General features: G+C 46.3%; 1 protein-coding gene across 1 annotated transcript in view; it reads left to right on the top strand.

Annotated features, from left to right (window-relative positions):
- Positions 1-5,203: 5,203 nt before the first annotated feature.
- NRP2 (neuropilin 2) overlaps positions 5,204-24,589 on the top strand; it is a gene marked incomplete at its 5' end in the record, with an annotated part of 102,547 nt that continues 83,161 nt past the window's right edge. Inside the window, 2 exons of the mRNA XM_082396773.1 lie at positions 5,204-5,214; positions 6,908-7,114. Coding sequence (XP_082252899.1) covers positions 5,204-5,214; positions 6,908-7,114 — 218 coding nt within the window. The remainder of the gene's footprint in view (positions 5,215-6,907; positions 7,115-24,589) is intronic.

Below are 24,589 nucleotides of genomic sequence, written 5' to 3'. Positions count from 1 at the left end.
GGAAAAATAAAACAGATGTGCCTAAAAGGCAAATTGGGGGCCAGGGGAAGGGAGCCGGGGAGGGATGGGTAGAGAACTAAACTGAAACCCAGCAAGAGTCTAGTGATGAAGCAGTAGTTTGAATCTTCTTGGCGCTACTGAAAACAAATATCTGGAGCTTGCCTTTGGGAGGGTAGGGGGATGGAGTGAGGGGGCAAGAAAACCCTCAGATAAATTAACTTTACCATTATTAGAATTAAAATGTAATATCTTTTGAACTTCATCATTATTATCTGAGGTTATTGTGTCCTATGAGATATAGTTCACACTAGCTGTACCTTGATCTATGACTAGGTATTATTATCCCAGACAAGTCCTCTAAACTCTCGGTTCACCAATTAAAAAACATTTGCATTTAATAGGAGCTGTGGGTCGGGAAGGAAGGGTAGTAGCTGGATAAGCAGAACAATTTGTGACAAGGCTTTCTTAGAATTTGTGATACCTACTGATGCTTTTGGTGTTACGCCAGTCACTTATTAATTCATTAATTCATCAAGCCTCATTGAGTCTGACTTTTGGGAAAGACTCTGGATTTGATGCTGTATGGTTTGCCAAAGATGAACAGGTGGTCCAGCAGCGTGGGTAAGGCTCTCTCACACCTTAGAAGATGCTAAAGAGCTTCAGCCTTAGAGGTTGGGAAAGGTCACTCGTGGTGTGGGGAGATCAGGGAGGGCAGAGGTGCCGTGTGAGCCTGGATTGAGAGGATAGATGATTTAGAGCTAGGAAAGGCATACCAGGGGAAGGGGAAATGGGAGCAGAGAAGGGAACACTTCTTGTTTGGGGAACGCTCAGAAACTGCAGTTTAGATGGTGTAGAGGCAAATAATTGCAAATCAGGTTGGATATAGTAGCTTGTGCCAAATGCAAGGCCCAAATTGCTGGGCCAGGGGCTTTAGATTTCATTTACTAACCAATGGGGAGCCATGAAAGTTTCAACAGAAGCCTTCAGTTAATCAAAATAAATGAAAAAAATTATATTACCTTTTGGAGAGGCCCTAAAATTATTCTTCTTCTATTTCCTTCCCCAAATGTCTGTTGAAAGGGTCAGGAATTGTAATCCCAGATCTCTCATGAATGGCATCAAAATTGCATTTGCAATGAGGGCTGGGAAAGAGTGGACATAAATATAAACTAATGATATTATATTGGCTGCCCTATTGGAATTGTGTTTGTTTATGATATAAGATGACAAATAACGAGGTTACCACAGGTGGCATGATTTGAGGTCAGGGAAGGTAATCGCCTCAAACTACATTTTAAAGATTAAATGAAGGTTCATTTTTAGCATCCAGACTGAGGGGAAGAGACTTCCCAAAGGCCCTATTTCCAGACCCAACTTCCAGTTCTCTCCTTGGTGAATTCATCGGAGGTGTTTCAGAAGAGGAAGTTTGCCTCGTTCCTCACTTCTTTTTCCATGCTCATGTGCTGGCTTCCTGTCCCGCTCTCTGATTCCCTCCGTCCTGCCCTCCCAGACGCTTCTTTTATTCAGATTTTGAACTTTACCATTGCAAAAGTTCACAGGGATTTGCATTTGCTGCGCCTTCAGGAGCGTATCACTCACTGCCATCCAGCCCCATAAATTGAATACATTGCATCCCTTCCCAGTTGCCTTAGGAAGTGGTCAAACAGCCACATTCCTGGGCTGATGGATTGGCTCATTTCTTCCCAGCTTAAGCCAAGATACAGATTTTATGAGACTGTCTTGTGACAGGCTGAAGTCGCTTTGAATAAAACAAAATCCAGCCTCAGCCCACAGAAATCACTCTTTAAAAGCAGCTTATCCAAGGTTAGTGAGCAAAATTTGGTTCAAACCCTGAGCACAGGACTTAGATGATTTGAGTGAGAGATCGGAAGAAACTCTCTTTTTGGTCTTTCTTTTCATGCATCACTGTTGTTGAGATGCTCACGCACAGAACTGTGTATCCCTAATATTTATAAATAAACAGCCACAGACTCAGTTAAGAAAAGAAACGCAGGTCAGTAGAGCTAATGTGATTGAAAGAGACATTTGAACTCTCCATAATGCAGGATAGATACTTTTATCTGAAGAATCCTGGAGTTTTGTTTCAGACTCACTAAGCAGATGAAACAGAAATTAACACCTTGTATAAATATCTTATTGTCTAGGAGGGTAGAGAATCTTTTAAATTTGGGGTTCATCTATGGGTTACAGGATTTTTACTCCCTCCTCATTATACAGGCTTTGAATTTTAGAACTGGAACTGACCTTTAGAACTACTCCCCTCATTTTATAGATGAGAAAACAAAGGCTCAGAGTTGTTTACTAACTTACCCAAGGTCACACAGCTTGTCAGTGGGGAGACCATACTTGAATACAAGGCTTCTTACTAGTTAAGTGGCAAAACTTATCTCTTTTGAAATCATAGAAAGAGCTGCTTCTTTTCCTTGCTACCAATAATTAACTAAAAACAATGCTGTGGAAATAGGAACAGGATGGGATTGTGTTGTGAATAAAGGATAAATTATAAAGTAAATAAAGCGTATTATTTTGGGGGAAATGAGACTGCTTTTCTCCACCAAGTGCCCTCAGGTATATATATGAAATTGATGTCTTCTAATCCTTCTTTCTCTTTTCTATGGCATTTTAAAGTAACAAGGGAACTGAGATTTAGTGGGTTTCAAACCCAGTCCCAGGAAGTCCTGATGTTCTTACAGAGAAGCCCCATCAGAGAGGAGGGGAGGGACTTCATGGCGGGGATACTGCACTGATTCTGGTCACCCTCCGTCCCCACACCCAAGAAGAGCTCCACTTTTAGCTGCTTTGCACATTGGAGTTCTGGATAGAGTTCTGATCAAGGAAAACACAAACACTTCTAAAAATAACTTTGAAACCTACACACTTAATTCAGTCCTCTCATTGAATTACAGTTTAGGAAGCTGAGACACAGGAAGGTCACAGGGAGTTGAGAGTCCATGTGCTGCATCCCCTCTTCTTGCTAATGTCAGCCCCCCTCCCCTCCTAGTAATCTGGTCCCCTTACCCCAGACCCACCTTTGACATCACCTGACTCTCCCATCCCGTATCCAGCCAGCCTAAGTTTCCTGTTTTTGCCAAGGACTTTTACTTTCAGTTCAGCTAAACTGAGTGATCCGATTCTTTTACTGTGGGACAGCCCCACAGCCTGTTGCCTGCTGTCACCTGGTGTCTCTGGCCATCGTGAAGTAAGCCATTGTAATCTGATTATTTTCAAGTCCTGGCCATCCAGTGTTTCTTTAAAACAACTCCAGCTGAATTTCCTTAGGAGTCAGACCAGGTTTTTAAAGAAGATCTGTTACTCCTTCTTAATAAGTACTTCCTAAATATCATATATTATGAAGGAACTAGTGCTTCGTCTTAAATTGGGTTCTATAGGAGGGTGAGTTCCTTCTGAAACTGGCCTTAGAATTGTAAGTGGATGGGTCCAGTATCCCTTTACCTGATCCCGGGCCAGGTTACCCCTAGGCAGCATCAGATGGTGCTTAGCTCACCAGCAAACAAGGGCATGTGAGAAAAACAAACAAAAAAAGAGACAGAAAGACATGAAGGTCAGAAATAATCTGACCTTTTATATGTCAAATTAAAACACCTAAGTAGTCATTATGGGGGAAAAATCAGGCCTTTGTGACTTTAGAACTTAGCATTCCCTTGATTTCAAATTATGTCCAGAGGTGTCACTTGAATCCTTTCATCCGTGGGCCTCTTTATCTGACCTGACCTGGCCCATCCCTTAGGTTTCCTTCCCAGATGTAGGAGAAAACCCGCTCTGAACCATCCAGGCCTGGCTTTGCCTACTTCTCTTTGGGAAGTGAATTTGCCCCAGGTGAAAGGTTTTCACAAAATAGAGAAAGAAGTCAGTCTCTTGTCAACTTGCCAAACAGGCTCAGTAGCTAAAAATTCAACAGGGTCAGCTTCCCTTCTGTATGTGGAGATTGGCCTAAAGGCGTTTGCCCTTGAGTTCAGCCCCCTTTTGGCTGGGCTGGACTCCTCTGAAACAGGATAGAGAGCACTTATGCTGTTCCTTTTGGAAACTGACAGAGACCTCCCAAGCCCCGGATGGTGTAGCTCTTCAGAAGAAAGTCTAGCTCATTTCTATTGGGGGCATGTTTGTATTTCAGAAATGGAAGGGTCCCCAAACCTGGAAATGAAAGATCAGTTATTAAGAGGAAGTGTAGAAGGATTAAGTGTGTTTTCTTTACAATTTTTACTGATGATAGATTTCAAGAATTCAGTTCTCTTCAAGAAAAATAGAGACAGAAATTCTAGTATTTATCTTGGTGGATATATGTCTGTGCAAATGATGTATGATATTTTACGAGAGGGTGTGAAAGTGTGTACAGGACTAAAGTGTGAATTTCTAATATGCATATGTACCGGATATATGCTCGATATCTATGTTTGTGTGTGTTTCTGAGTGTGAGTGCCATCTAAACAAGAGTGTGAGTTTATAAATGTTTGGATATTGAAAAGGTTAACTACACGCAAGCAAAGCAGATGTTTTAATGAGTTCTTAAATATTTTAATAAGTGCCTTGATTTTCTTCAGATAAAGAAAGAACAGGAAAAAAGAAAGGGGTTACTCCTTTTTCCTTTGGTTAAGTGAGTTTTAACAGCTGAAAATGCAGACTCTCTGCTATGGGATATATATAGTTTAATTTTTTTTTAAGTGGGGAAATGATTACTCCTGGTGTGGGTGAGAAATGAAACCTTCCTATGAGGAAGTTTCCTGTCTTTATTGCTGATTACATGTGCCTGGTCTAATGACTAAAAGCTTAAACTTGGGGGGTGGGGCAGGGAACTGAGGGAGAGAAGTTCTTTGAAGAGTATTTGGAGGGAAGCAGGGAAGGGATAAAGAAGGAGGGAAGGAGTTTGGATGACTTGGTTACAAAACAGGAGCTCAGCTCAGATTCCATCTGATGATTTCCAAGGTGAAAAATGTGGTTTGGGGTGAGTTGGTGGCAAGGCTGCAGTTTTCAGCAAAACAGCTGGCAGAGGAGCTGTAGCCAGCAGAAAGTTTCCTCTCCCGTTAGCTGGGTCCGAGCAGCTGGTGATCTAAATCCCCACACCTCAACCTTTTCAGAGGGCCACCACTCTCAGCCCTATTTCACGCCCACGAACCAGGACCAACGGGCCACAGTTTGACTTGCTGGAAGTCGTTGGGTGCCCAGCATGGTGGAGTGGTGCGGACACCTGGAAAGACTGCAGAGGAACGGGCGGCACCCGGCTTAACTGCTGGCCTCATCTCAGTCTGGGCGGGAAGGCTGGGCCCATTGTCCTCCTGGACTGGGGAGGGTGCGGGGTCATTAGTTAGAGGATGATGTGGTCTCTGCAAACCAGAGGAAATGGCCTGCTTTTGTTTTCCACCCAGTAGGAAATGGAACCTGAATCCATTAGATTCTGGGCAGCTCAACGCGGCACAGTTTGAGCTCTTAGAGGCGTGATACCTAAGAGGCTACTTGTGTGGGTTTGTGTGTCCCAACCATCACTGTGCAGGGTGCCCATCTTTTATGCGTTTAAAGCCTGTCAGGCTGGTAATCTAAAGCAGAGGTCTGGACGACAGTAATGCCAACAGACACGGGGAATAGGAGAGTGCACCTGTAGAGTTAAAAAATGCATGACCCTTTCCCTCAAAGAGTGAGCACAGGAGAAAGCCCCGTCCTGTAGGGTAGCTGCTGAGCCAGAATGCATAATTCACGGACCCCGTGCTGTTCCATGCAGATGGCGATATTAAATCGTGATTGATGCTAAGAGAGGCACACATCTTAGGAAGTTCTCCGAGAGGCTTCTGAATATTTCCAGGTCTCTTGTGCCTTCCCATCTTCTGTTCTACCGTGGTATTAAGCCAAACCCCTCCATTTCCCAGGAACCCCTCCTGGGGATGACAGAGCTTCACTCCCAAATATGAGATGCTTCAAATGTCATCACCCACCTCTTCTGCCTTTGAAGACCGCCCCCTTCCCTCCTGGCCCACATGAAGCTGTTTACCTCCAGCTGGCACTGCTGAGGGGGAGGGGAGCAGCTACTGCCTTGCAGCCTCCTTTCCAAGGCTGGTCACCACTGGACAAAGCAGCAGCACACTCTGGTGGTGGTGACCGGGCAGGAGGGACAGCGGCAAAAAGCTTGGAGAAAACACAGGCGTCCACTCAGCACAAAGCACTTCTGTCAAACCTCTGAGGTCAGAGCCAGTGGATTCTCTCATGCAGATTTTTCCACTCAGTGTATAATGAACTAATAAATCAAATTTGTGGTGTATTTGGAATTAAGTGTTTGGGGGTTTTGCTTTTTCTTTCTTAAAAAAAAAAAAAAAGAGCTGAAATCACCCTCCAGGGCCTGTTCTGGCCCAAAACTGAAAATGCTTCCTCCGCATCACATGTAATTGTTACCAGGCACACTTGTGGGTCGGCACCACAAAACCACTATTGTCAGTTCCCGGAGTCTTTACTTCTGGCTGCCTGGGCTGGGCTGGGGGACACCAAATCACATGAAGGATTTATGAGATAAAGATAGAGATGCGAGGTTTGAACGAGGAGAAGATGGGCCAAGCAGGGGAGACAGGAACAGGCAGGGAGGCATTTTAAGTTTGCAGCTTTGTTGGTTTTTTAAAATCTCAGACCATGTAATTGGGAATATTTATGAGCATTTTCTGGAATATTTTCATTTGGCGAGTGTGTGTGTGTGTGTGTGTGTGTGTGCGTGTGTGTGGTTTGGGTGAGTAGGGGGGAGGATGAGCTGAAATAATCTCTTCCACTGAATGAGTAAGTAGGTTAGTCTTCTGGACTGCCATAAAAGGTCTGTAAAACTGTTTTAATCAGCCACTGGTAGAGAGGAGAAACAAGGAAAGGAAAAAAAAAACAGACTGTAACATATTTGAAGTTCTTTACTTCGTGTGCCTTCTCTTCCAGACCAACCCTGTGGAGGTCGTTTGAATTCCAAAGATGCTGGCTATATCACCTCCCCGGGGTACCCCCAGGATTATCCATCCCACCAGAACTGTGAGTGGATTGTTTACGCCCCCGAACCCAACCAGAAGATTGTCCTCAACTTCAACCCTCATTTCGAAATCGAGAAGCACGATTGCAAGTAAGCACCATCCTGTGCCATGTACATCCACGAGACACACACCCCCCCACCCGCCTCCCCAGGCTTCTGCATGCCTGCCGCCTTATGGCAGCACCCCTGGCCCTAGGACCTGCTGAACAGTGGTGGATCCTGGCCCCAGAGGGAAACCTCAAGAGATTTATTTCTTGCAGTGGAAATAAAAGCCTAGTTGATCCCATAGTATGGAGGAAAGCGCCTTCCTGAGTGAAGAGTGTAAAGAATACACCCTAAATTCAAAGGCTGGCAGTGGAGGAGAATTCCACGTAGGGGCAGGGGGGGGGAGTACACAATGCCAGCTCTTGACTTTAAGATTGACTTTCCCCTTGGAGATCTCCGCATTTCCACTGCCTCTCCCACATGTAGGAACCCCAAGCAGCTTCCTTAATAAAACAGTAGCCAGATCCCCAAGTGGAGACTTCCTGTGTATCCAGCCGTGGAGGGTCAGGCTGTTATTTCATGAAGCAGCAGCAGGTTTCCTTATAGAAAGAGAGCTAAAAATCTGAGTCTGTACTGGCAGGTCTGAGATTCGCATTGATTCTTGGTATCTGTGCTGTACAGGTTAGAGTCTCAAAGCAGGTGCTATGGATTTATTTAACAAACACTCTTCTAATTGCTTTGTAAATATCAATCCATTCAATTCTCACAATGGCCCTGGGAAGTTGGTGCCATTATGACCTCCATTTTGTAGATGAGAAAACCAAAGCCCAGAGAAGTTAAGTCACCCGAGGTGTCTCAGCTGGGCTCACAACATTGGTCCTTCCATCTTGGAAATGTGTGGCTTAGGAGAGACCAAGCAGACATTTAGACATCTGTGAGTGCTTTAGAAATGCCATGTCGCAACTTCCCTGGTAGTCCCGTGGCTAAGACTCTGCGCTCCCAATGCAGGGAACCCGTGTTCCATCCCTGGTCAGGGAACTAGATCCCATGTGCCACAACTAAGAGTTCGCATGCCGCAACGAAGACCCAGCGCAGCCAAATAAATAAATATTTAAAAAAAAAAAAAAAGGAAGCAAAAAGAAACACCATGTTAACACCGAGGTCCCTATAAGTTAAGGTGAGGGAGGAAGCAGCATTGCAATGTCAAGAGTGTGAATGCCCTTTGTACTGTCTAGTGGGCTCCATCTTAAGGTCTTTCCTCGCTGAAACCAAAGTGAGAGTTTTCTATGCAGGATAGAATGTGCCAACGATCATATCCTGCTCCAAACGAGTGCCTAGAACGTGCCACTGCTCTGATGGGTGTTCAGTGGCCCCTTGTGATTAATAAGTAGTCTGAGCATTCCTTGTGACCAAAGCATTGTGAGGACTGAAAAATTAATAAAGGGATCAGCTAGCAGGAGAAGTCCAAGGGAGCAGGCCTAGGTCTGGGCCCGTGCTACCTTGTGGGGGAGAGCAGGGCTCCTCTTTAACCAGAGTTCGATCGGGGGGCACAGTGAGTCAATGTCACTGTTATCTTCCTAGGACTCCTTTGCACCTTCATAATGGTTTTTTCCTAACAAGAGGTAGTCTTTGTTGAAAACAGAAGGGTTTCCCGGGTGGACGCCTCATGTGACAAAGAGTCATAAGATGGAGTTATAATCCCACATCCACTCTTGACTCCATGGATGACATAGGGTAACTTAATCAGTTCCTCTTTGTCTAAGTTAAATGCACAGCCTTGTGTATATTTGCATAGCACCTCAAGGCTGCCAATTCCCTGCCAGTGAACTTTACCAAAAATTTCTGTTAGAAGAGCTTCTTTATAAGGTATAAGGCTTCTGGTGCCTCTGTCTGGGTTACAGAAGGTTGGCACAGACTGAAGCGTGATGTACTGAGAGCTTGGGTCTGAGCTCAGAGAACTTTGACTAATCACCTGTCTCAATGGAGGGCCAAAATCTGTTATGCTTATGCCAGCAGATCTCCCAGGAAAATTGCTGAGAGGTCATCTCATGTATATTCATAGTGGCAGAGAGAGAAGGCATGCTTTTGGAAGGGAAAACTCAGGAGCTGATAAGCATGGCTTAAAACATGTTGGAAGCACAAAAGGCCAGGGAAACATGTTCCTGCCCAGTTTGGGGCTGTGGCGTACCCCTTGCCCTCAGGACTCAGCCCCAGGGATGGAGCGAGCACAAGGTCTCTGAAGCCACTGGGAACAGAGGAACCAAGACGTTGCCTCTGGCTGGAGTTGGAGTAGGGGAAGCAGGTAAGTTACAAGGTTATTCTGAAGCTTCTGGTACTTACCGTCTGTACCAAGTAGCTTCTTGTTTTTCTCCCCACTCCCCCAATTCCATGCTTCCAGCTTGAACCGAAAAGTTCAGGGAGGTCAGAAAAGGATCTTTCTGGAGTCTCTTTGCCCCAGTGCCAAAGTGTCAGCAAGATGCTGTTGGGGTCACGCCTCTGCTACTTAACCTCATCCTTACTTCTCGTACCCTCCCCCATTTCTCCTCCACTCCCCATTTCTCTCTCATTCTCATTAATTTTTCTACTTAGAAAGACACATCCGGTTCTCTCCATCTCTCACCCTGCAAGGTATTTTCAACAGTCTTCACTGCCATCTGCATTCAGGGTAAATGGGTTCCTCCTCCCCCACTGCCTTGTTTCACTTTCTTGTGAAGGGGACAGTTCATCTAATTGAAGTCCTGAAGGTTCTGTCCTGTTCCTCCTCTCTCCCGCTCTCACTTGCCTTCCAAGGGAGCTGCCGGGTTGGAAAGCACTTACTATCAAAGGAAATTAGCATCCTTTCTCCTTTCATTTCGGCGCATGTTTCCAATTGGATTTGGCTCTCAAGGCCCGTAGGGTAGACACCTACCAAGAGAAAACGGCCCAAAGGTCCTTCTGAGGAGAGCTTGCAGCAGCAACACCCCTGCAGAAAGAAAAATGAGTAAGAACGTCAGGGAAAAAAAAAAACCCAGCCCCGCTGTGCAAAAAAGGCAGTGGTCAGCGTGCCTGCCCTTTTCTGTTTTCCCCTCTTCTTCCTTTGTGCAGGATTAACTGCAAAGATGGCCCCGTGACCTGGGAATGGGTCCTGCTATGAGAGGATTAGCCTGGCCGGTGGCCCCTGAGCCTTTGGCTCCCTGTCCCTTGAAATCCACATCCTAAAGGTGGAGCCCGTTGGTGAATAAACACCAGACAGACAGACCTTTTCCCCTAACCGTCGCTTGCTAATTTTGTTCCATTTAAGTCTGCCGTCTGCTTGGAAACTTTCACTCACCAGCCCCAGTTTTGCCTGAGTCAGTACAGTCCGAGGCCACCATCTGCAGTGAGCTCCCAACTCCTCCCTCTGGCCGTCTGCAGGAATCCAAGCCCCAGGACCCATTGGCTGCTCGGAGGCCTAGTCACCGACTATAGGCAGAAACCAGAAACCCCTGTGGCCTAGCCACATTGGTGTGGCTGAGGGACAAAAGGGCAGGACTCAGGGCCATCTGAGCAAACAAGGAGAAGCCACTTCATTCCCTGCGGTGGGGAAGAGCATCGTGCCTACTGCCTTTCACTTGAGTCATCAGCCAAGTGGCTGAACCTTAGGGCTTTAGGAGCATATGCATGCAAACTTGAATATTCTTTTTTCCCTTTCTGAGACCTAAAATATGTGTATTCTTGAAAACACCCACCTGTGTACGATACACAGCTTATTCACGAGCCCTCGCACAAGCCTAGCATCCCACCCCATCCCGGAGGCCCAAATAAAACCAGAATCAAGAGTCTAGGTCCTTTTAAGAACTGGTTATTTCCAGATGGATATCTTGACAAACATGCTTCAGAAAGTGCGAAAACCACTAGGAAGACTTGAGAGAACATTTCTTAGGCTGAAAAACCCACACAGAAACCTATACTGATAACTTCATGTGTATGTTCAGCACAACAAATCTCATTTACCATGCCTCATTGACATTTCCAGATTCTAAAACATACTCCTATAAAGTTCCAAAAGTTCCTCTTTAGAAAGATTTCTGATTAAGAACGTTCTAAATCATGTGCCACGCTTCCTCGTCTTCTTAAACAAAATTAATGCTAAGGTGAGTCAACTTTTTCTCAGTGACTCAGGCTTCTAATTCTAAACTTGACGTTTTGTGACAGAGGCTGGGTAATGTCATGTTTGGGTATTTAGATATGAGTTTTTGTTGACCTTTTAAACTTCCCAGGCCTCAGTGTCCTCGTCTGCCAAACTTGGACAATGGTAACTACTTTGCGAGATTTCAGTCTCTTGTTTATGTAGATACACGATAAATTCGCAACTGGGTTATTAGCATCTTTGTACTTTGGGGGAATGTGTGACTTTTTTCTATCAATACTCTTGCTGTCATCTTCTGTTATGACTATACCCCTCTGCCCTCTTTTTACCCTTTTATTGTGGGTATGGATTTTGCTTCAGGAGGTTTTGGTGTCTGTTGGGAAGTGTTTAGTCCTGGGGTCTAAGCTTTGTCCCAGGCCGGTGCAGTCCCAGGGCCAGCACGTCTGGTTTGCTTTAGTCGGCCACGCTCATAGCGGAGTGCGTCCTAGTGTGCTCTCCCGGGGGCAGAGTGTAAGGGCATCAGTGCATGCAGTCCTCAGCATTAGTTGAGCTGCTCACCGTCTTTTCTTCTGAAACCATCCCCCCACCCCACCCCACCCACATTCTGGATATTTGAGGTTTGGGGGGATATTCAGCCTCTAGCTAAGTGTGCCGGATAAACAAAGTGCCCTTGTGTTTATTTACGACCAGAGGAGCTCTCTAAATCTTAGAAGATACGTGTGCTTCTCCCAAAGTAGGGGATGCTATCTTAGGAAGGGGGCACTTTCCCAGGTTGATAAGTTGACTACAGGAAGCAGAGGGAACATACCAGACCTCAGTAATCGGGCCCTTCCCCAGCCGGCCAGTGAAGATTCCCTGTGCTCAATAAACATCCTCCGAGTACAACCTTACATCTGCAGGAGACCCTGTGAGGGCCAGGGCTCAGACCCTCCTCCCTTTCCCCTCCAGTGCCCCATGGCACGATCCCCTCCATTCCCCCTTGGAGTCCTTGATTCCTCCAGCTCTCTTTTAGGGCCCCCTACTCGGAACTCCCCAATAGGCGTTGCATATTGCCTTGATTTGCTTGCTGTTTGTTCGTGCGTGGTCATCCTGTGTTCTGAGCACGTAAGTTCTCTAAGGGCACGGACCGCATGTGTCTCACCTCTACCCTCTAAGGTGCCTAGTCCTAGAGGGGGCTGAGCAGGGGCATGCAGATGATTGTGTCAGTGAGATTTTTACATCTGAGTTGCCAGGATGTAAGTCAGCGTGGCATGAACCCACACTGGAAGGTCAACAGAGGTGTCTTCCCTAGTCATCCATCTTGTGATGTGACATAATGACAGCAGGAAGATAAGACACGGGATCACAGAAGTTACTAAGCTCGCTGTGACTTGATCTTTCATCAGCAAAGTGGCAATAGACCTTTCATTCGTTCCTAGATATTAAACATCTACTATGTGCCAAGCGTGATGATAGCCTTGGGAATTCAGTGATGAGTAAGTAGATTGTACTCTTTGACCCTATGAAATTTAGAGTTTGGAAGGAGGGAGCAAGTAAAAAAATGTGTGGTTACTGATTAAAGTTGCCACATACGGAGCATCACCTATGAGCCTGACACTGCCAAGTGCTTTACATGCATCATCGCATTTGGTCCTTGCGACAAACGGTGAAATGGGAAGTCGTTGTTACTCTTCCCATTTTACAAATGAAGAATCTTGGGCTCAAAGAAGGTAAGCAACTGGCCCAAGTTTGCACTCTTTTTTTTTTTTTTTTTTTTAAAGAAATTCACGTTCTTTTATTTATTTATTTATTTATTTATGACTGTGTTGAGTCTTCGTTTCTGTGCGAGGGCTTTCTCTAGTTGCGGCAAGTGGGGACCACTCTTCATCGCGGCGCGCGGGCCCCTCACCATCGCGGCCTCTCTTGTTGCGGAGCACAGGCTCCAGATGCACAGGCTCAGTAATTGTGGCTCACGGGCCCAGTTGCTCCGTGGCATGTGGGATCTTCCCAGACCAGGGCTCGAACCCGTGTCCCCTGCACTGGCAGGCAGACTCTCAACCACTGCGCCACCAGGGAAGCCCCCCAAGTTTGCACTCTTGAAAGTGGCAGAGAATGGGACGAAGTGAGAGAGTGGCATGGACATATATACACTACCAAATGTAAAATAGATAGCTAGTGGGAAGCAGCCGCATAGCACAGGGAGATCAGCTCGGTGCTTTGTGACCACCTAGAGGGGTGGGATAGGGAGGATGGGAGGGAGACGCAAGAGGGAGGGGATATGGGGATATATGTATATGTATAGCTGATTCACTTTGTTATACAGCAGAAACTGACACACCATTGTAAAGCAATTATACTCCAATACAGATGTTAAAAAAAAAAAGTGCAGAGAAGGGATTTGAAACCAGAACACACTACTTTGCAACCTGAGCTCTTTACTCTCATGCTCTATTGCCTCCGCCAACACCATGCATTCTGACCCGGGACGTGATATGAGCCCTGGGATCTACCCTTGGCTGAGGAGATCAGGGAAGGCTCCCTGGAGGAGGCAATGCCTGCACTGATCCTGAAGAAGTTAGCCAGGCAAAGGGGATGTGAGTAGGACTGGTGGCCCAGGCAGAGAGCATCATGTCAAAGGCAAGAAGGGGAGAGAATTTGATGTCTTCAGGAACCACAGTAATGTAGGGCCATCCTGGTGGCTTGTTGATACAAACCCCCTTCTCGGTGAAGAGATGACTGGGCAATGCTATTTAATTTTATTTCCTGGCCAGACAACTTCCAGCATCTCAGAGAGGGGCTGTGGTCAGGGAGCAGGAAAGAGTGAGATGAGGGGGACTCTCTGCTGTCCCACTCTCCCTGGTCAGAGAGTTTCTACAGTTTCTTACCCTATATCCAGGGACCCCCCCCCAATTTAATGCCTGAAAGTGGGGTATGGCCTGGGGAAGTCCGGGTAACACTCTGCATTAAGCTCCGCTCGTCAGTTTACTCCTACACAAGACTCCCTGTGAACACACATCTCTTTCCTACGAACAGAGGGCAGGAGGGCACAATGCCCAATTAGACGTGTGGCTTCAGCTGGTGTCCGCCTGAGTCTCTGGAACTCAGAGCAGAGTGAGAGTTCTGTGTGGTTCAAGAGGGTGTCCTGCACTCAGGAGAGACCCTCAGGTTGATTACTCATGACATTGTTACAGATTTACTGCCTGCTCAGCCACAGAAATATTCTGATTCCCCCAAGGAACCAATGAGCAGCAATACTTTTCTGTATCACAGCAGCCCTGCTAATGACAGAAACAGATCCTCTCCAGGTACGCGGTGCAATAAACGGGAACAGTCCTGCTGCCTCGAGCTCAGCTGGCAGCCAACCCCACACTCACCAGCCTTGACCAAGGACTCCACCCAGCACTTTAGCTCGCTGAAGAAGTGGGGGAAACACCGCAGATTGTTCTTCTCCGCCTACCAAGGTTAAAGAGCAGTTGGGACAACTGTTATTTTTGGCAGTTTGTTTTTAAATATGCGATGTTGCAATCCCAACTCTCCAAATGCAAGCTTCACTGTGGATGTCCTTCCTAACAATGCATTTTTATCTTCTCATTGAGGAAATCCCTTGAGATTTTCTAGTACACAATCCCACTTGTTCTGGCTCTCAAGCCTGGCACCTTCTCTGAACCCAGAGGTCCCGGAGGCCCAGCATCTCACCCCATGTAGCTCCATGTAATTCTCCCATCTAATTACACCGGGTGAGAGTCTGTCTTAAGAAATTCAGTGGGAGCTCTGGGTGTGGAGGGCATAAACAGGAGAAGGAAATAGATGAAGTAGAGAAATTAGATTTTTCTAAAAGGGGATTTGTGTGTTTTCCGGTAGTTATGAGTCCTTTAGAAAAAAAATGTATTCTCTTTGTTTTGTCCTTTTTAGTGGCAGGGCAGTTGAAACCTTTGGATCAAGAGAAACTCAACAGAATATTTAATTCCATTCTTCCACTTTTGCCTGGATAAATCATCCCAGGAAAAAAAAAAAAATTAGCTGCCCTTGTCTTTCCTTCTAGAAAAGAGCTTCCATAATCGTCCTTCATTATGAGACCTACACCTCACAACTCATCTCAGTTGATTGCAGAGTAGATGGTTGTATTTAATTTACATAATCAAAATTTTTTTTCCTAGAAGGAAAATCCCTGAAAAATGTTAACTGGTTCCAAATAAAACTTGAAAAAGAAGAAGTGTGAGTTGGGCTTAGGTTTAGGAGGGCAGCAAAAAACTCCACATGATAAAGGAAAATTCACATGATTTTTTATGCTTTTTCCCTGGCTTTGTAGCCAAGCATCTTGGCAGTCTCTATAAATTTTTCTGCTCTGCCCCATTAGGGGCTCCATCGCATGTTTGTAGGTGGTATGGAGGGATTGTCGGTTGGACAATAATAGCAAATATTTATTAAGCTACTGACAGGTGTCAGGTGCTACTACACCAAGAACTTTCCATGTGTTACTCTCATAACAATGCTTTGGGGCTGGTACTGCTGTTATTCCCATTTAACAGATGGGGACACTGAGGCCCAGAGAAAGCACACAGATGGTAATGGTAGGCCTGGGATTTGAAGCCTGCTGCCCAAAGCTGCCTTCGTATACCTGTGTCCTTGTGCCCAGAGCTGTCATCTGCTGTCCCAAGGCTTAGGTATTTGGGGCCTCTCTGATTTCCTTAGATATACTTGACAAGTCTTTTCTTTTCCTTTTCTCTTTCTTCCTTTTCTTTGCCTCTTCCTGCCATGTGGTCACCTCCGGATGCCGACAGGGCAGTCAAGGAGGGAGAGAGATCTTTCTGTGTCTTTAAATGCAAGCTGGAGGCCTGCCTCTCAGTCAGTTGTCTCTTTCTGCCTCCCTGTCACCCACCTCCGCCCCTGTCCCGCACAGCCCCCCTCGCCATCCTCTTCAAATTCCCTGCCATTCCCCCATCACCTCACTCTCCGTCTGGAATCCAAAGATGTGAGGGCTAGTAATAGAGTGTCAGCGGAAGTAATTGATTCCTCACACAGAGAGAATTCTCCTGCCTTTAGTGTCAGTGGAGCTGCACCGGAGTCGTGGAGGGTGAGCGAGGCCTGTAAACAGCCCAGGGCTGAGCTGTCAGGCTGAAGCCAGACACACCGGGGAGTGAGCAAGAGGGAAGACGGTGGAACAAATCATTGTTTTGTTGGAAAGGAAAGGAGTAAATAATATTTCAGCCCAGGAACTGGCAGTTTGAAAGAGATGGTTGGGACCTAGGAGCGGAAGGAATCCGTGCCGTGGGCTTTACCGGGAGGGTTTTTCTTGGTCTCAAGGTAGGACGTTTCGTCCCAGCCCCATACCCCCTCCGCCCATTATCATCATTATTATCATTAAAATAATTACCGTAACAATTACAGTTGATGAGACCTCGGGTTTATAGAGCACCTTTCATCTAAATGTTCAAAGTGATTTATCCCTGCGTCATCCCTTTGAGAGCAGTAGGAGGGTAAGAAAGTATCATTATTTTTTTGGTCTTATCTGCTGGGAAACTGAGGTCCAAGCAGATACAGGATTTAGTCCCAGCCTCCGGGCAGGCTGCTGGGTTAAATGTCGGGGTACTGACTCCTCTTCTGCGGCGTGGGGGATCGGTCTCTACTGTCCTACCGCCCGCAAGGGCTCTTCTCCCTGTGCGGCCCCCAGAGCTCTTCCCTGGCGCTGACGGTCCCTCCCCACGCTGTGAGGACCCTGCCGGCCACCACCGCAAGGAGGTGGCCTTGGCGCCAGCCAGCAGCTCTGCACGCAGAGCAAACAGCCTGCTCTGGCTGTGGGATAAATAAAAGTCCTTTAGGGTCTGACTCACACCGTTCCCATCCCGTGAGGAGACTTCCTGCAATCTGGTTCCCTTTCTTGCAGGAGCTGGTGTCCTTTCTAGGCATCTTTCCTTCTGGTCTGACTGAGGCTTCAGCCAAGAGCATCCAACATTCTGAACCTTCACAGCTTCTACTCCCCCCACCCCCAAATGGCAGCTGGTTCTTTCGGAACAGAGGGGCGTTTCCATGATGGGGAGAGGCGAGTGCTTTCACGTGTCCTGCGTGAACAGGCCTGATTTTGCTCTGACAGCCCCGGGGCCTTCAGAACACAGCCAGCGGCCGTTTGAGAGGTGGAAGAAGTCCCAGCTGACTGGCCCGGGAGCGCTGGCCTCAGAGTCTCCACCCTGGCGTGGCAGCAGCCCCTTCCTGCTTGGACGTTAGTGCAGGCCCATCATTTCCACACCACCGTGCTTTTTGCACGGTAGTGACAAGTTTGCTCCTGGAGCCGGGGAGAACCTCTGAGCTCTGTAACCTGAAGCTCAGGGTGAATGAAATGCAAGGACAGGGCCCGTCACACCTGCCACCTACTCCCCAAGCTGTCCCCTGCTTGCATTTCCGCATGGCACGTTTTTCAGACAAGTTTTGTATTTTCCGACTTCTGTTCTGGAGGCTGGATGCCAGCAAAGGGGGCTAGAAAAACGACTGGGAGCCTTGATCCCAGGAAAACACACAGAGGACTTTTTCGATGCTGTGATTGATTCCCTAGTGCCCAGCACACCTCGTTCCCAGCAGGCTCCCATTTTTCGTACAGATGGAGAGGTTATGATTCACTCTCACAATTAGACCCCCTGGGAGCCAGGGTTGGTAAGCACCCGTCCCAGAGGGAACCGTTCACCTGGCCAGGGTCAGGAACGCTGCCGGCACACCAGGCCGAGGAATGGTGTACTCTGATTTCCCCTCAGTGGCTTCCACTCACCTTCTGCCCTTACCCTTCAGCCCTGAGAGGCACAGAGGCACGGTCCCTGGAGCCATTTATGAGACGAGGCAAACTGAGGCATGTTCGATTGACCCAGGCCAGCTTAGAGTCTCTGGCCCTGCTGCAGTTCACCTTCCCATCTGAGCACCAGCCTAGTGGTGAATGGACACAAATTGTGGGCCACTCTTATCTGCTTTCTACCCTGATATGGTTGCAAAATGCTAGCATGGGGTCCTCTGAGCTGACTGCAGAGGGTGAGGATTTTATAGACGCATAGAGCGGACAGAAAGAAGCACTCGACAGTCCTGCTGAAAACAGCCTGCCCAGAAGCCTTAAACTTCACATTAGCACCGGTTGCTTCGAAAATCCTTCCTTGCATAAGCAAATAGGTTCCATCCAAGCCTGTCTGCAGGAGCAGAGCAGGACCTGAGGAATGTGCTTCCTGGGGAGCTGGTCAGTGGAGGGAGTGGTGTTTGGCCAGAGGGTCAGGGAGAAGTGACGCAGGCCTTGCTGTGTGCCCTTGACTCTCTGTAAGTTCATCTACAGTGAGACTTATCAGACACGGTGTCTGGAGCGGCCTCCTTCCTCACGTTGCGAGGAGTTCTTGGCAGGCTGCTGCGCCAGGAACAATGAGACCGGCGGGCCCTCTCCATCATCCCAGGGCTTCTGCGGAGAAACGACCAGCCATTATAAATAGATGTTGTTCGTAGTTTCCATTTTCTTGCCTTCAAGGTTTTTTTGGAATAACTCCTTCAGTTTGTTTTGGGTTGTTCTCTTTGCATACTTCCTTTGCTGGGTGGTCAGATTTCCTCCCTTCTAAAGAGCTCTGGTGACCCTGGCTGTGAGGGGATTGCTAATAAGCTCAAAATATCAGAGATTCGGGATGGGAAGAAATAAAGGAAGAAAATGAAAGTGCCAACAGCCGCTATTAAGAAGGCACTCGGCACCACGCAAATACACAAACCGAAGCGGTGTGTGAGTCCTTGGAGTTAGAGAGCAAATAATGGTAATAAGTTAGGTAAGACATAATAATGATATGGAGTTAGACAACAACAACAAATAACGATAGCAGCAGCAGCAATAACAAGTAACGTTTATTTATTGAGCATTTACTATGTGCCTGGCCTGTGCTGAGCTGTTGACGTGCATTAACTCACCAAATCTAGGGAGGTTGAGTGCCTAGCTCTTGAAGACCCAGCAAATGGGAGTGGGAGTGGAGGTGGTTTTGAACCCAGCCTGGCTGGCTGGTCCCATAGCCTGGGTTCGGAAACATGAGACTGAAACGAATTCTCAAAAACTCAAGTGATGAAGCACTGTTGATGGGTTTGTACAGGAGGAGGATTTTTCGAAACCACCCTCTATAGCACTGAGGTTGGGGAACATTGAGACTGTCTAAATTTATTATTTTTCATTTCACTTTCACCTGTTCAGTTTCCAAAGCATCGTGTGTAACTCTTCTCTCCCCCAAGTCTGCCATCCTATTTTGTAGAACCCAAGTAATAATCAAAATGACCAGTGCCTCGCAGGCACTTTCTAAGGCATCCAGTGCTGTGCTGGGCCTGTATATGCCTTCACAAAACTTTCAACAATCCCACAAGGTGGGGTGTTTTATTATTTCCATTTTATAGATGAAGAAACTGAGGCTCAGAGAAGATAAATGCCTTGCCTGAAATCATACCACTAGCATGTGCCAGGAGCCAGCTGGGTCTGTCCACAAAACCCATGCACTGCATTTCCCGGAGTACACACACCCTTGTAGACAGATATGTTTCTGTGCAATTAAAAAATTTTTTTTTGGTCCCAGACCCCTTCCCTAGGAAAATGTGCGTACACACAAACACACAAAATTTCTGCGTAGGATTGTAGGGTTTCCCCAACCTACTGAGACTCATCTGTGGGCCCTACTGGAAATCCATGGGCTGAAAAATATGTGCTCTGGATGATACTATAAGAGCGTATAAATACACAGGATACTGTTTTCTCACCCAATGGACCATATGTTCACATATGGGTATATATGTGCTTATAAAAATTCTTCAGTTACAAAAATTAATATGTGATCCCATCTGAACACTTACAAGCTGGATTTCTACTGGATGAGTCTTGAAACCGTGAATTCCAAATCTATTCACTGCATCTATGGGTGATTTGTCTATTAAATTTGGCAAGTCCTACAGGCTTTGTTTAAACAAAACAGCTAGATAAAAAGAGTGAGATTCTGTTAAGTCTCTAACTGAGACGGAGAGGTGTCTTTGCACCTGGCACCTTCTAATGTTACAGTGTTCTGGCAATCTGGCATTCCCACTGCTCTCCAATCTTCATGCAACAACGAGGCCAGAGGACAGAGGCGAGGTCAGTGTGCCCTGGAGTGAAACCGCCTGGGCAAAGCCTGCCTCTGACCTTTCCTTGTCGTGTGACTTTGGGCAGGTCACTTAATCTCCCTGAGCTTCAGCCTCTACATCTGCAAATGGATGGTAATCATATCAGGGCCTGGTGTATATTAAGTGAGGGTTAAATGAAATAGTGTCTACACGGAGCGAGGATCTAGCCCACTGTGAATGCTCAGTAAATGGGAGCTCTTCTCATTGATATACCAGCTTCTTATAAAAGTGGTACCAGTGAAAGGGAGAAATTCAAGGAAATAAAATTGGCTTCTTAAAAAACCCGACCTGACAGCTAGCTGATTTCTCCAGAAAAGCTGGATGTCCCTGCTAAGCTGGAGACCAGGCGACCTGGCTTTGGGCCTGAATTGACCAGAAACTTCAGCATCATGCAGACCTACCTCACAGCCTCTTAGGATCTCAGGCAGCTTCTTTGTTGAGAAAGTTGTGCATGACAGTGTTGTTTTTTCCTCCTGTTGTCCCTGCAGGTTTTAATGTAAGGATTAATAAGACAGTGTTTGTAGATGTCTTTGAGCTTCCTGTAAGAAAGGCACTCCAGGAGGTGGTAAATTCTCTGGCCTGGATAATCTACTCATGAAATATGGAACTTTGAAAGTGTGAGAAAAATCTCAAATCACTTTGACAGCATTTTAATTATACTTGATTTGTTTGCCACTAATAGAGAAAATGCTGTCAGCATGATTTGAGATATTTCTTCCACTCAAAATGTTATATTTCATGTTTTCAAGTCACAAGGCAACATTTTGGTTTCCAGATACAGCCAGAATAGCTCAGTGAGTGTGTTGGTGCACAAATGCAGAGTGTAAAACGGACCGAACCCCTCAGAAAGCAGAGTTCATTCTTCTTAACATGTAACGTCAACCTCAGGTCTCTCAATCATTTATTCACTCAACAAAAAGTTAGTGAGCCCTCCTATGTGCTGGGCACCGTGCAAGTATTATAAATTCATCCGTGAAAAGGTGAGGTTCTTACCCTCATGGTGCTTAGTGTCTAGTGGAGGACACAGATTCTAAACAAAGAAAGTATATTGACAAAACCTTACAGATTATGGTAACAGCCAGAAAGGCAATGAGAGGGTGGTGAGGTAGAAAATAAGGGCATGCCAGCTGAAATGGGGTGATCAGGGCAGCCTTCTCAGAGGAGGTGACATTTGCACTCAGAAGAATGAGAAAGTACCAGACAGAGCAAAAGCTAACAAAGAGTATTGCAGGCAGAGGGAAGAGCAAGTGCAAAGGCCCAGGGGCTGGAAAGAACTTGCCATGTCCAAAACGCAATGGCTTAAACATTCATGATGCAAGTAGCATGAGAGGAGGCATTGCCTGTTGGCAAAGTTTATGGCTTCAGGACTTGGGTGCAGAGGTGCTTAGATGTGTAGACAAATCCCATAGAATGGGCACAGCATTCTTCCTTGGAGCAGCTAAGTACTCTGCCTACGATAGAGAAATCCCCTCACAAGTAGTTCTATGTGACATCCATAAAGGTAGACTCTGGATGGGGCTAGACATTATCCAGCCCTGGGAGAAGGGGCCTCCACGTGGTAAATCTTCCAGCACAGGCTCGGTTGGCTGACCCAGCCTTTGGTGGCCTGCTGGGCAGCGTCAAGTGTGGATAGAGTTATGGAAGGTAGAAAGCTTCTTTTCATGCCTGCCTAGTGATGAGAAGAAGAGATGAGATTGCCGCTTTCTCATATCTCTCCTGTGGACTCTTTTTTTTTTTTTTTTTAAAGATTGATTGATTGATTGATTGCTATGTTGGGTCTTCGTTTCTGTGCTAGGGCTTTCTCTAGTTGCGGCAAGCGGGGGCCACTCTTCATCGCGGTGCGCGGGCCTCTCACTATCACGGCCTCTCTTGTTGCGGAGCACAGGCTCCAGACGCGCAGGCTCAGTAGTTGTGGCTCATGGGCCTAGTTGCTCCACGGCATGTGGGATCTTCCCAGACCAGGGCTCGAACCCGTGTTCCCTGCATTAGCAGGCAGATTCTCAACCACTGCGCCACCAGGGAAGCCCTCTTCTGTGGACTCTTGTAATTAATTCCACCATCAAGATTCCCACGCCCAAAATGTGGGTTTGGGGAGAGAAATTAAGACTTTGAAGTCAAGAAAGAAAGTACAGAAAGCATTCTCTAGACAAATGCTCAACATACAGATGTTGGAATCTGTGAAGAGAAAAGTAAAAAGGCACTCGGGGAACCATTTTAGAGAGAAAAAAAGAACTGGAGTAGAGATGGCTACTTCAGCTTAGGAAAGTAAATAAATAAAATAAAAGGTAGTGTTAAAGCTTTGAAAGGAATTTTTTCATCTGAGGGAGATTAGGAATAATGAAATGCAAACACAATAGTTAATATGTCTGTGAGCGGGTTTCTCTTTCCTTCCAGAGAATGAATAAGAGGAACGGCTTTTCAGGTTATCCTACTTGACTCTCGTTGGGGTGAGCTCTGAGTTTGCAGCCCAGATTCCTTTACCAAACAAATGCTGGTGATTAGATGCTAGATGCAAAGTGAGATCTATTCCAAGGCCACAAAGTTCCTAAGTCTCCGCTAGGTCTTCACAAATGAACCTGACAACACTGAAATTTCTAAGGAGATTTACTCCAGCTGTAGCAAATCCCTGATAAGAAAAAATTTCCCCAAATGAGTCAGTCACACAGGAGGTAAATGAGACATTCTGCGTGGAGTCAGCATGTCATTTGGAGTATGCCCTTTATACAAAAACCCCAGCCAGAAGGCCTGGTGGTTAGCTGGGGCTTGTCCACAGGGCAGAACCCCGACATTGAAGGGAAGTGGGGGGGTGTTAGCTGCCAAACTGTGACTCTGGGTCGCTTTCCCCTCAAGCAAACTGGATAGGAAAATCCAGTTTTTCTAAGAAGTTCAAGTAAGGACTGATTATTTACTTCACAAAAGGACTCACCAGAGGGGTCCTTTAAATAACAAGCTCAGAGCTTCCCTGGTGGCACAGTGGTTGAAAGTCTGCCTGCCAATGCAGGGGACGCGGGTTCGGGCCCTGGTCTGGGAAGATCCCACATGCCGCGGAGCAACTGGGCCCGTGAGCCACAATTACTGAGCCTGCGCGTCTGGAGCCTGTGCTCCGCAACAAGAGAGGCCGCGATAGTGAGAGGCCCGCGCACCGCGATGAAGAGTGGCCCCCGCTGGCCACAACTAGAGAAAGCCCTCGCACTGAAAAGAAGACCCAACACAGCCATAAATAAATAAATAAATAAATAAAAATTTATAAATAACAAGCTCAGAGAGAAACTGGATGATATGATTGATTTATATGAACCTTTTTCAAAAATGCCTCTCTTCCCTATATATGTGTACGTAGATATGTAAGGATGTATTTGCAGCTGGCTGCGTTACCCAAAAGGATTTGGGTGGTATATCCGTTGAGTAAATTGAGGCAAGTTTATAACTATGACATGTGCTGGATAGCCTTGCTTCGTCACTGATTCTGTTAATTCCCTAAATTACTCCACGGGTATTTAGGCAACCAGATAAAACCCTCCCCTTCTGATGAACAAGCCAGTGGGATGTCAGGGACTTTTTTTGGTCCTTCCTATAGAAATTGGCAACACAAACACTGGAGCTATCTGGTAGTCTTTAAAAAAATTTGTTTTAAGTATTCACTGAGTGTGGGCCATGTCCCTGGTATTATTCTAAGTGCTCCAACAAGCTATGTCTTATTTAGCCCTTACGGTGATTCTGTGAGATGGATGATGATTGTCATGATGACGATGGTATTTTTTATCTGCAAAATTTTGAGAGCTGGATTATTTTTCTCAGCTCTTCTACTTTGGAAAAAATTCTTTATGCAAGTATCATTATTTTATATATTTTAAAGAAATGCAGGCTTGCTGTAAACAATTCAGATAATAGAAGAAAGTAAAAATTACAAATGATCCCACCATCCATATATCTCACCACTGTTAATATTTTAGTCTATATTCTTTTTTTTTTTTTTTAATTTCTTTCTTTCTTTTTGGCTGTGTTGGGTCTTCGTTGCTGCACGCAGGCTTTCTCTAGTTGCGGCGAGCGGGGGCTACTCTTCCTTGCGGTGCGCGGGCTTCTCATTGCGGTGGCTTCTCTTGTTGTGGAGCACGGGCTCTAGACACGCGGGCTCAGTAGTTGTGGCTCACGGGCTTAGTTGCTCCATGGCACGTGGGATCTTCCTGGACCAGGGCTCAAACCCGTGCCCCCTGCATTGACAGGCGGATTTCAAACCACTGCTCCACCAGGGAAGTCCCTATTTTAGTCTATATTCTTTCAGACTTTTTCTGTATGTATATGCAAGGAAATATATATACTTATATATATTTTAAAGCATACTTTTAAAAAAATCT

Source organism: Balaenoptera borealis (assembly GCF_965194805.1).
Source record: "Balaenoptera borealis genome assembly, chromosome: 6".
NCBI classification, from domain to species: Eukaryota; Metazoa; Chordata; class Mammalia; order Artiodactyla; family Balaenopteridae; genus Balaenoptera; species Balaenoptera borealis.
Note: the sequence above shows the minus strand (reverse complement) of the source record. Positions and strands in the feature narration are given on the sequence as shown.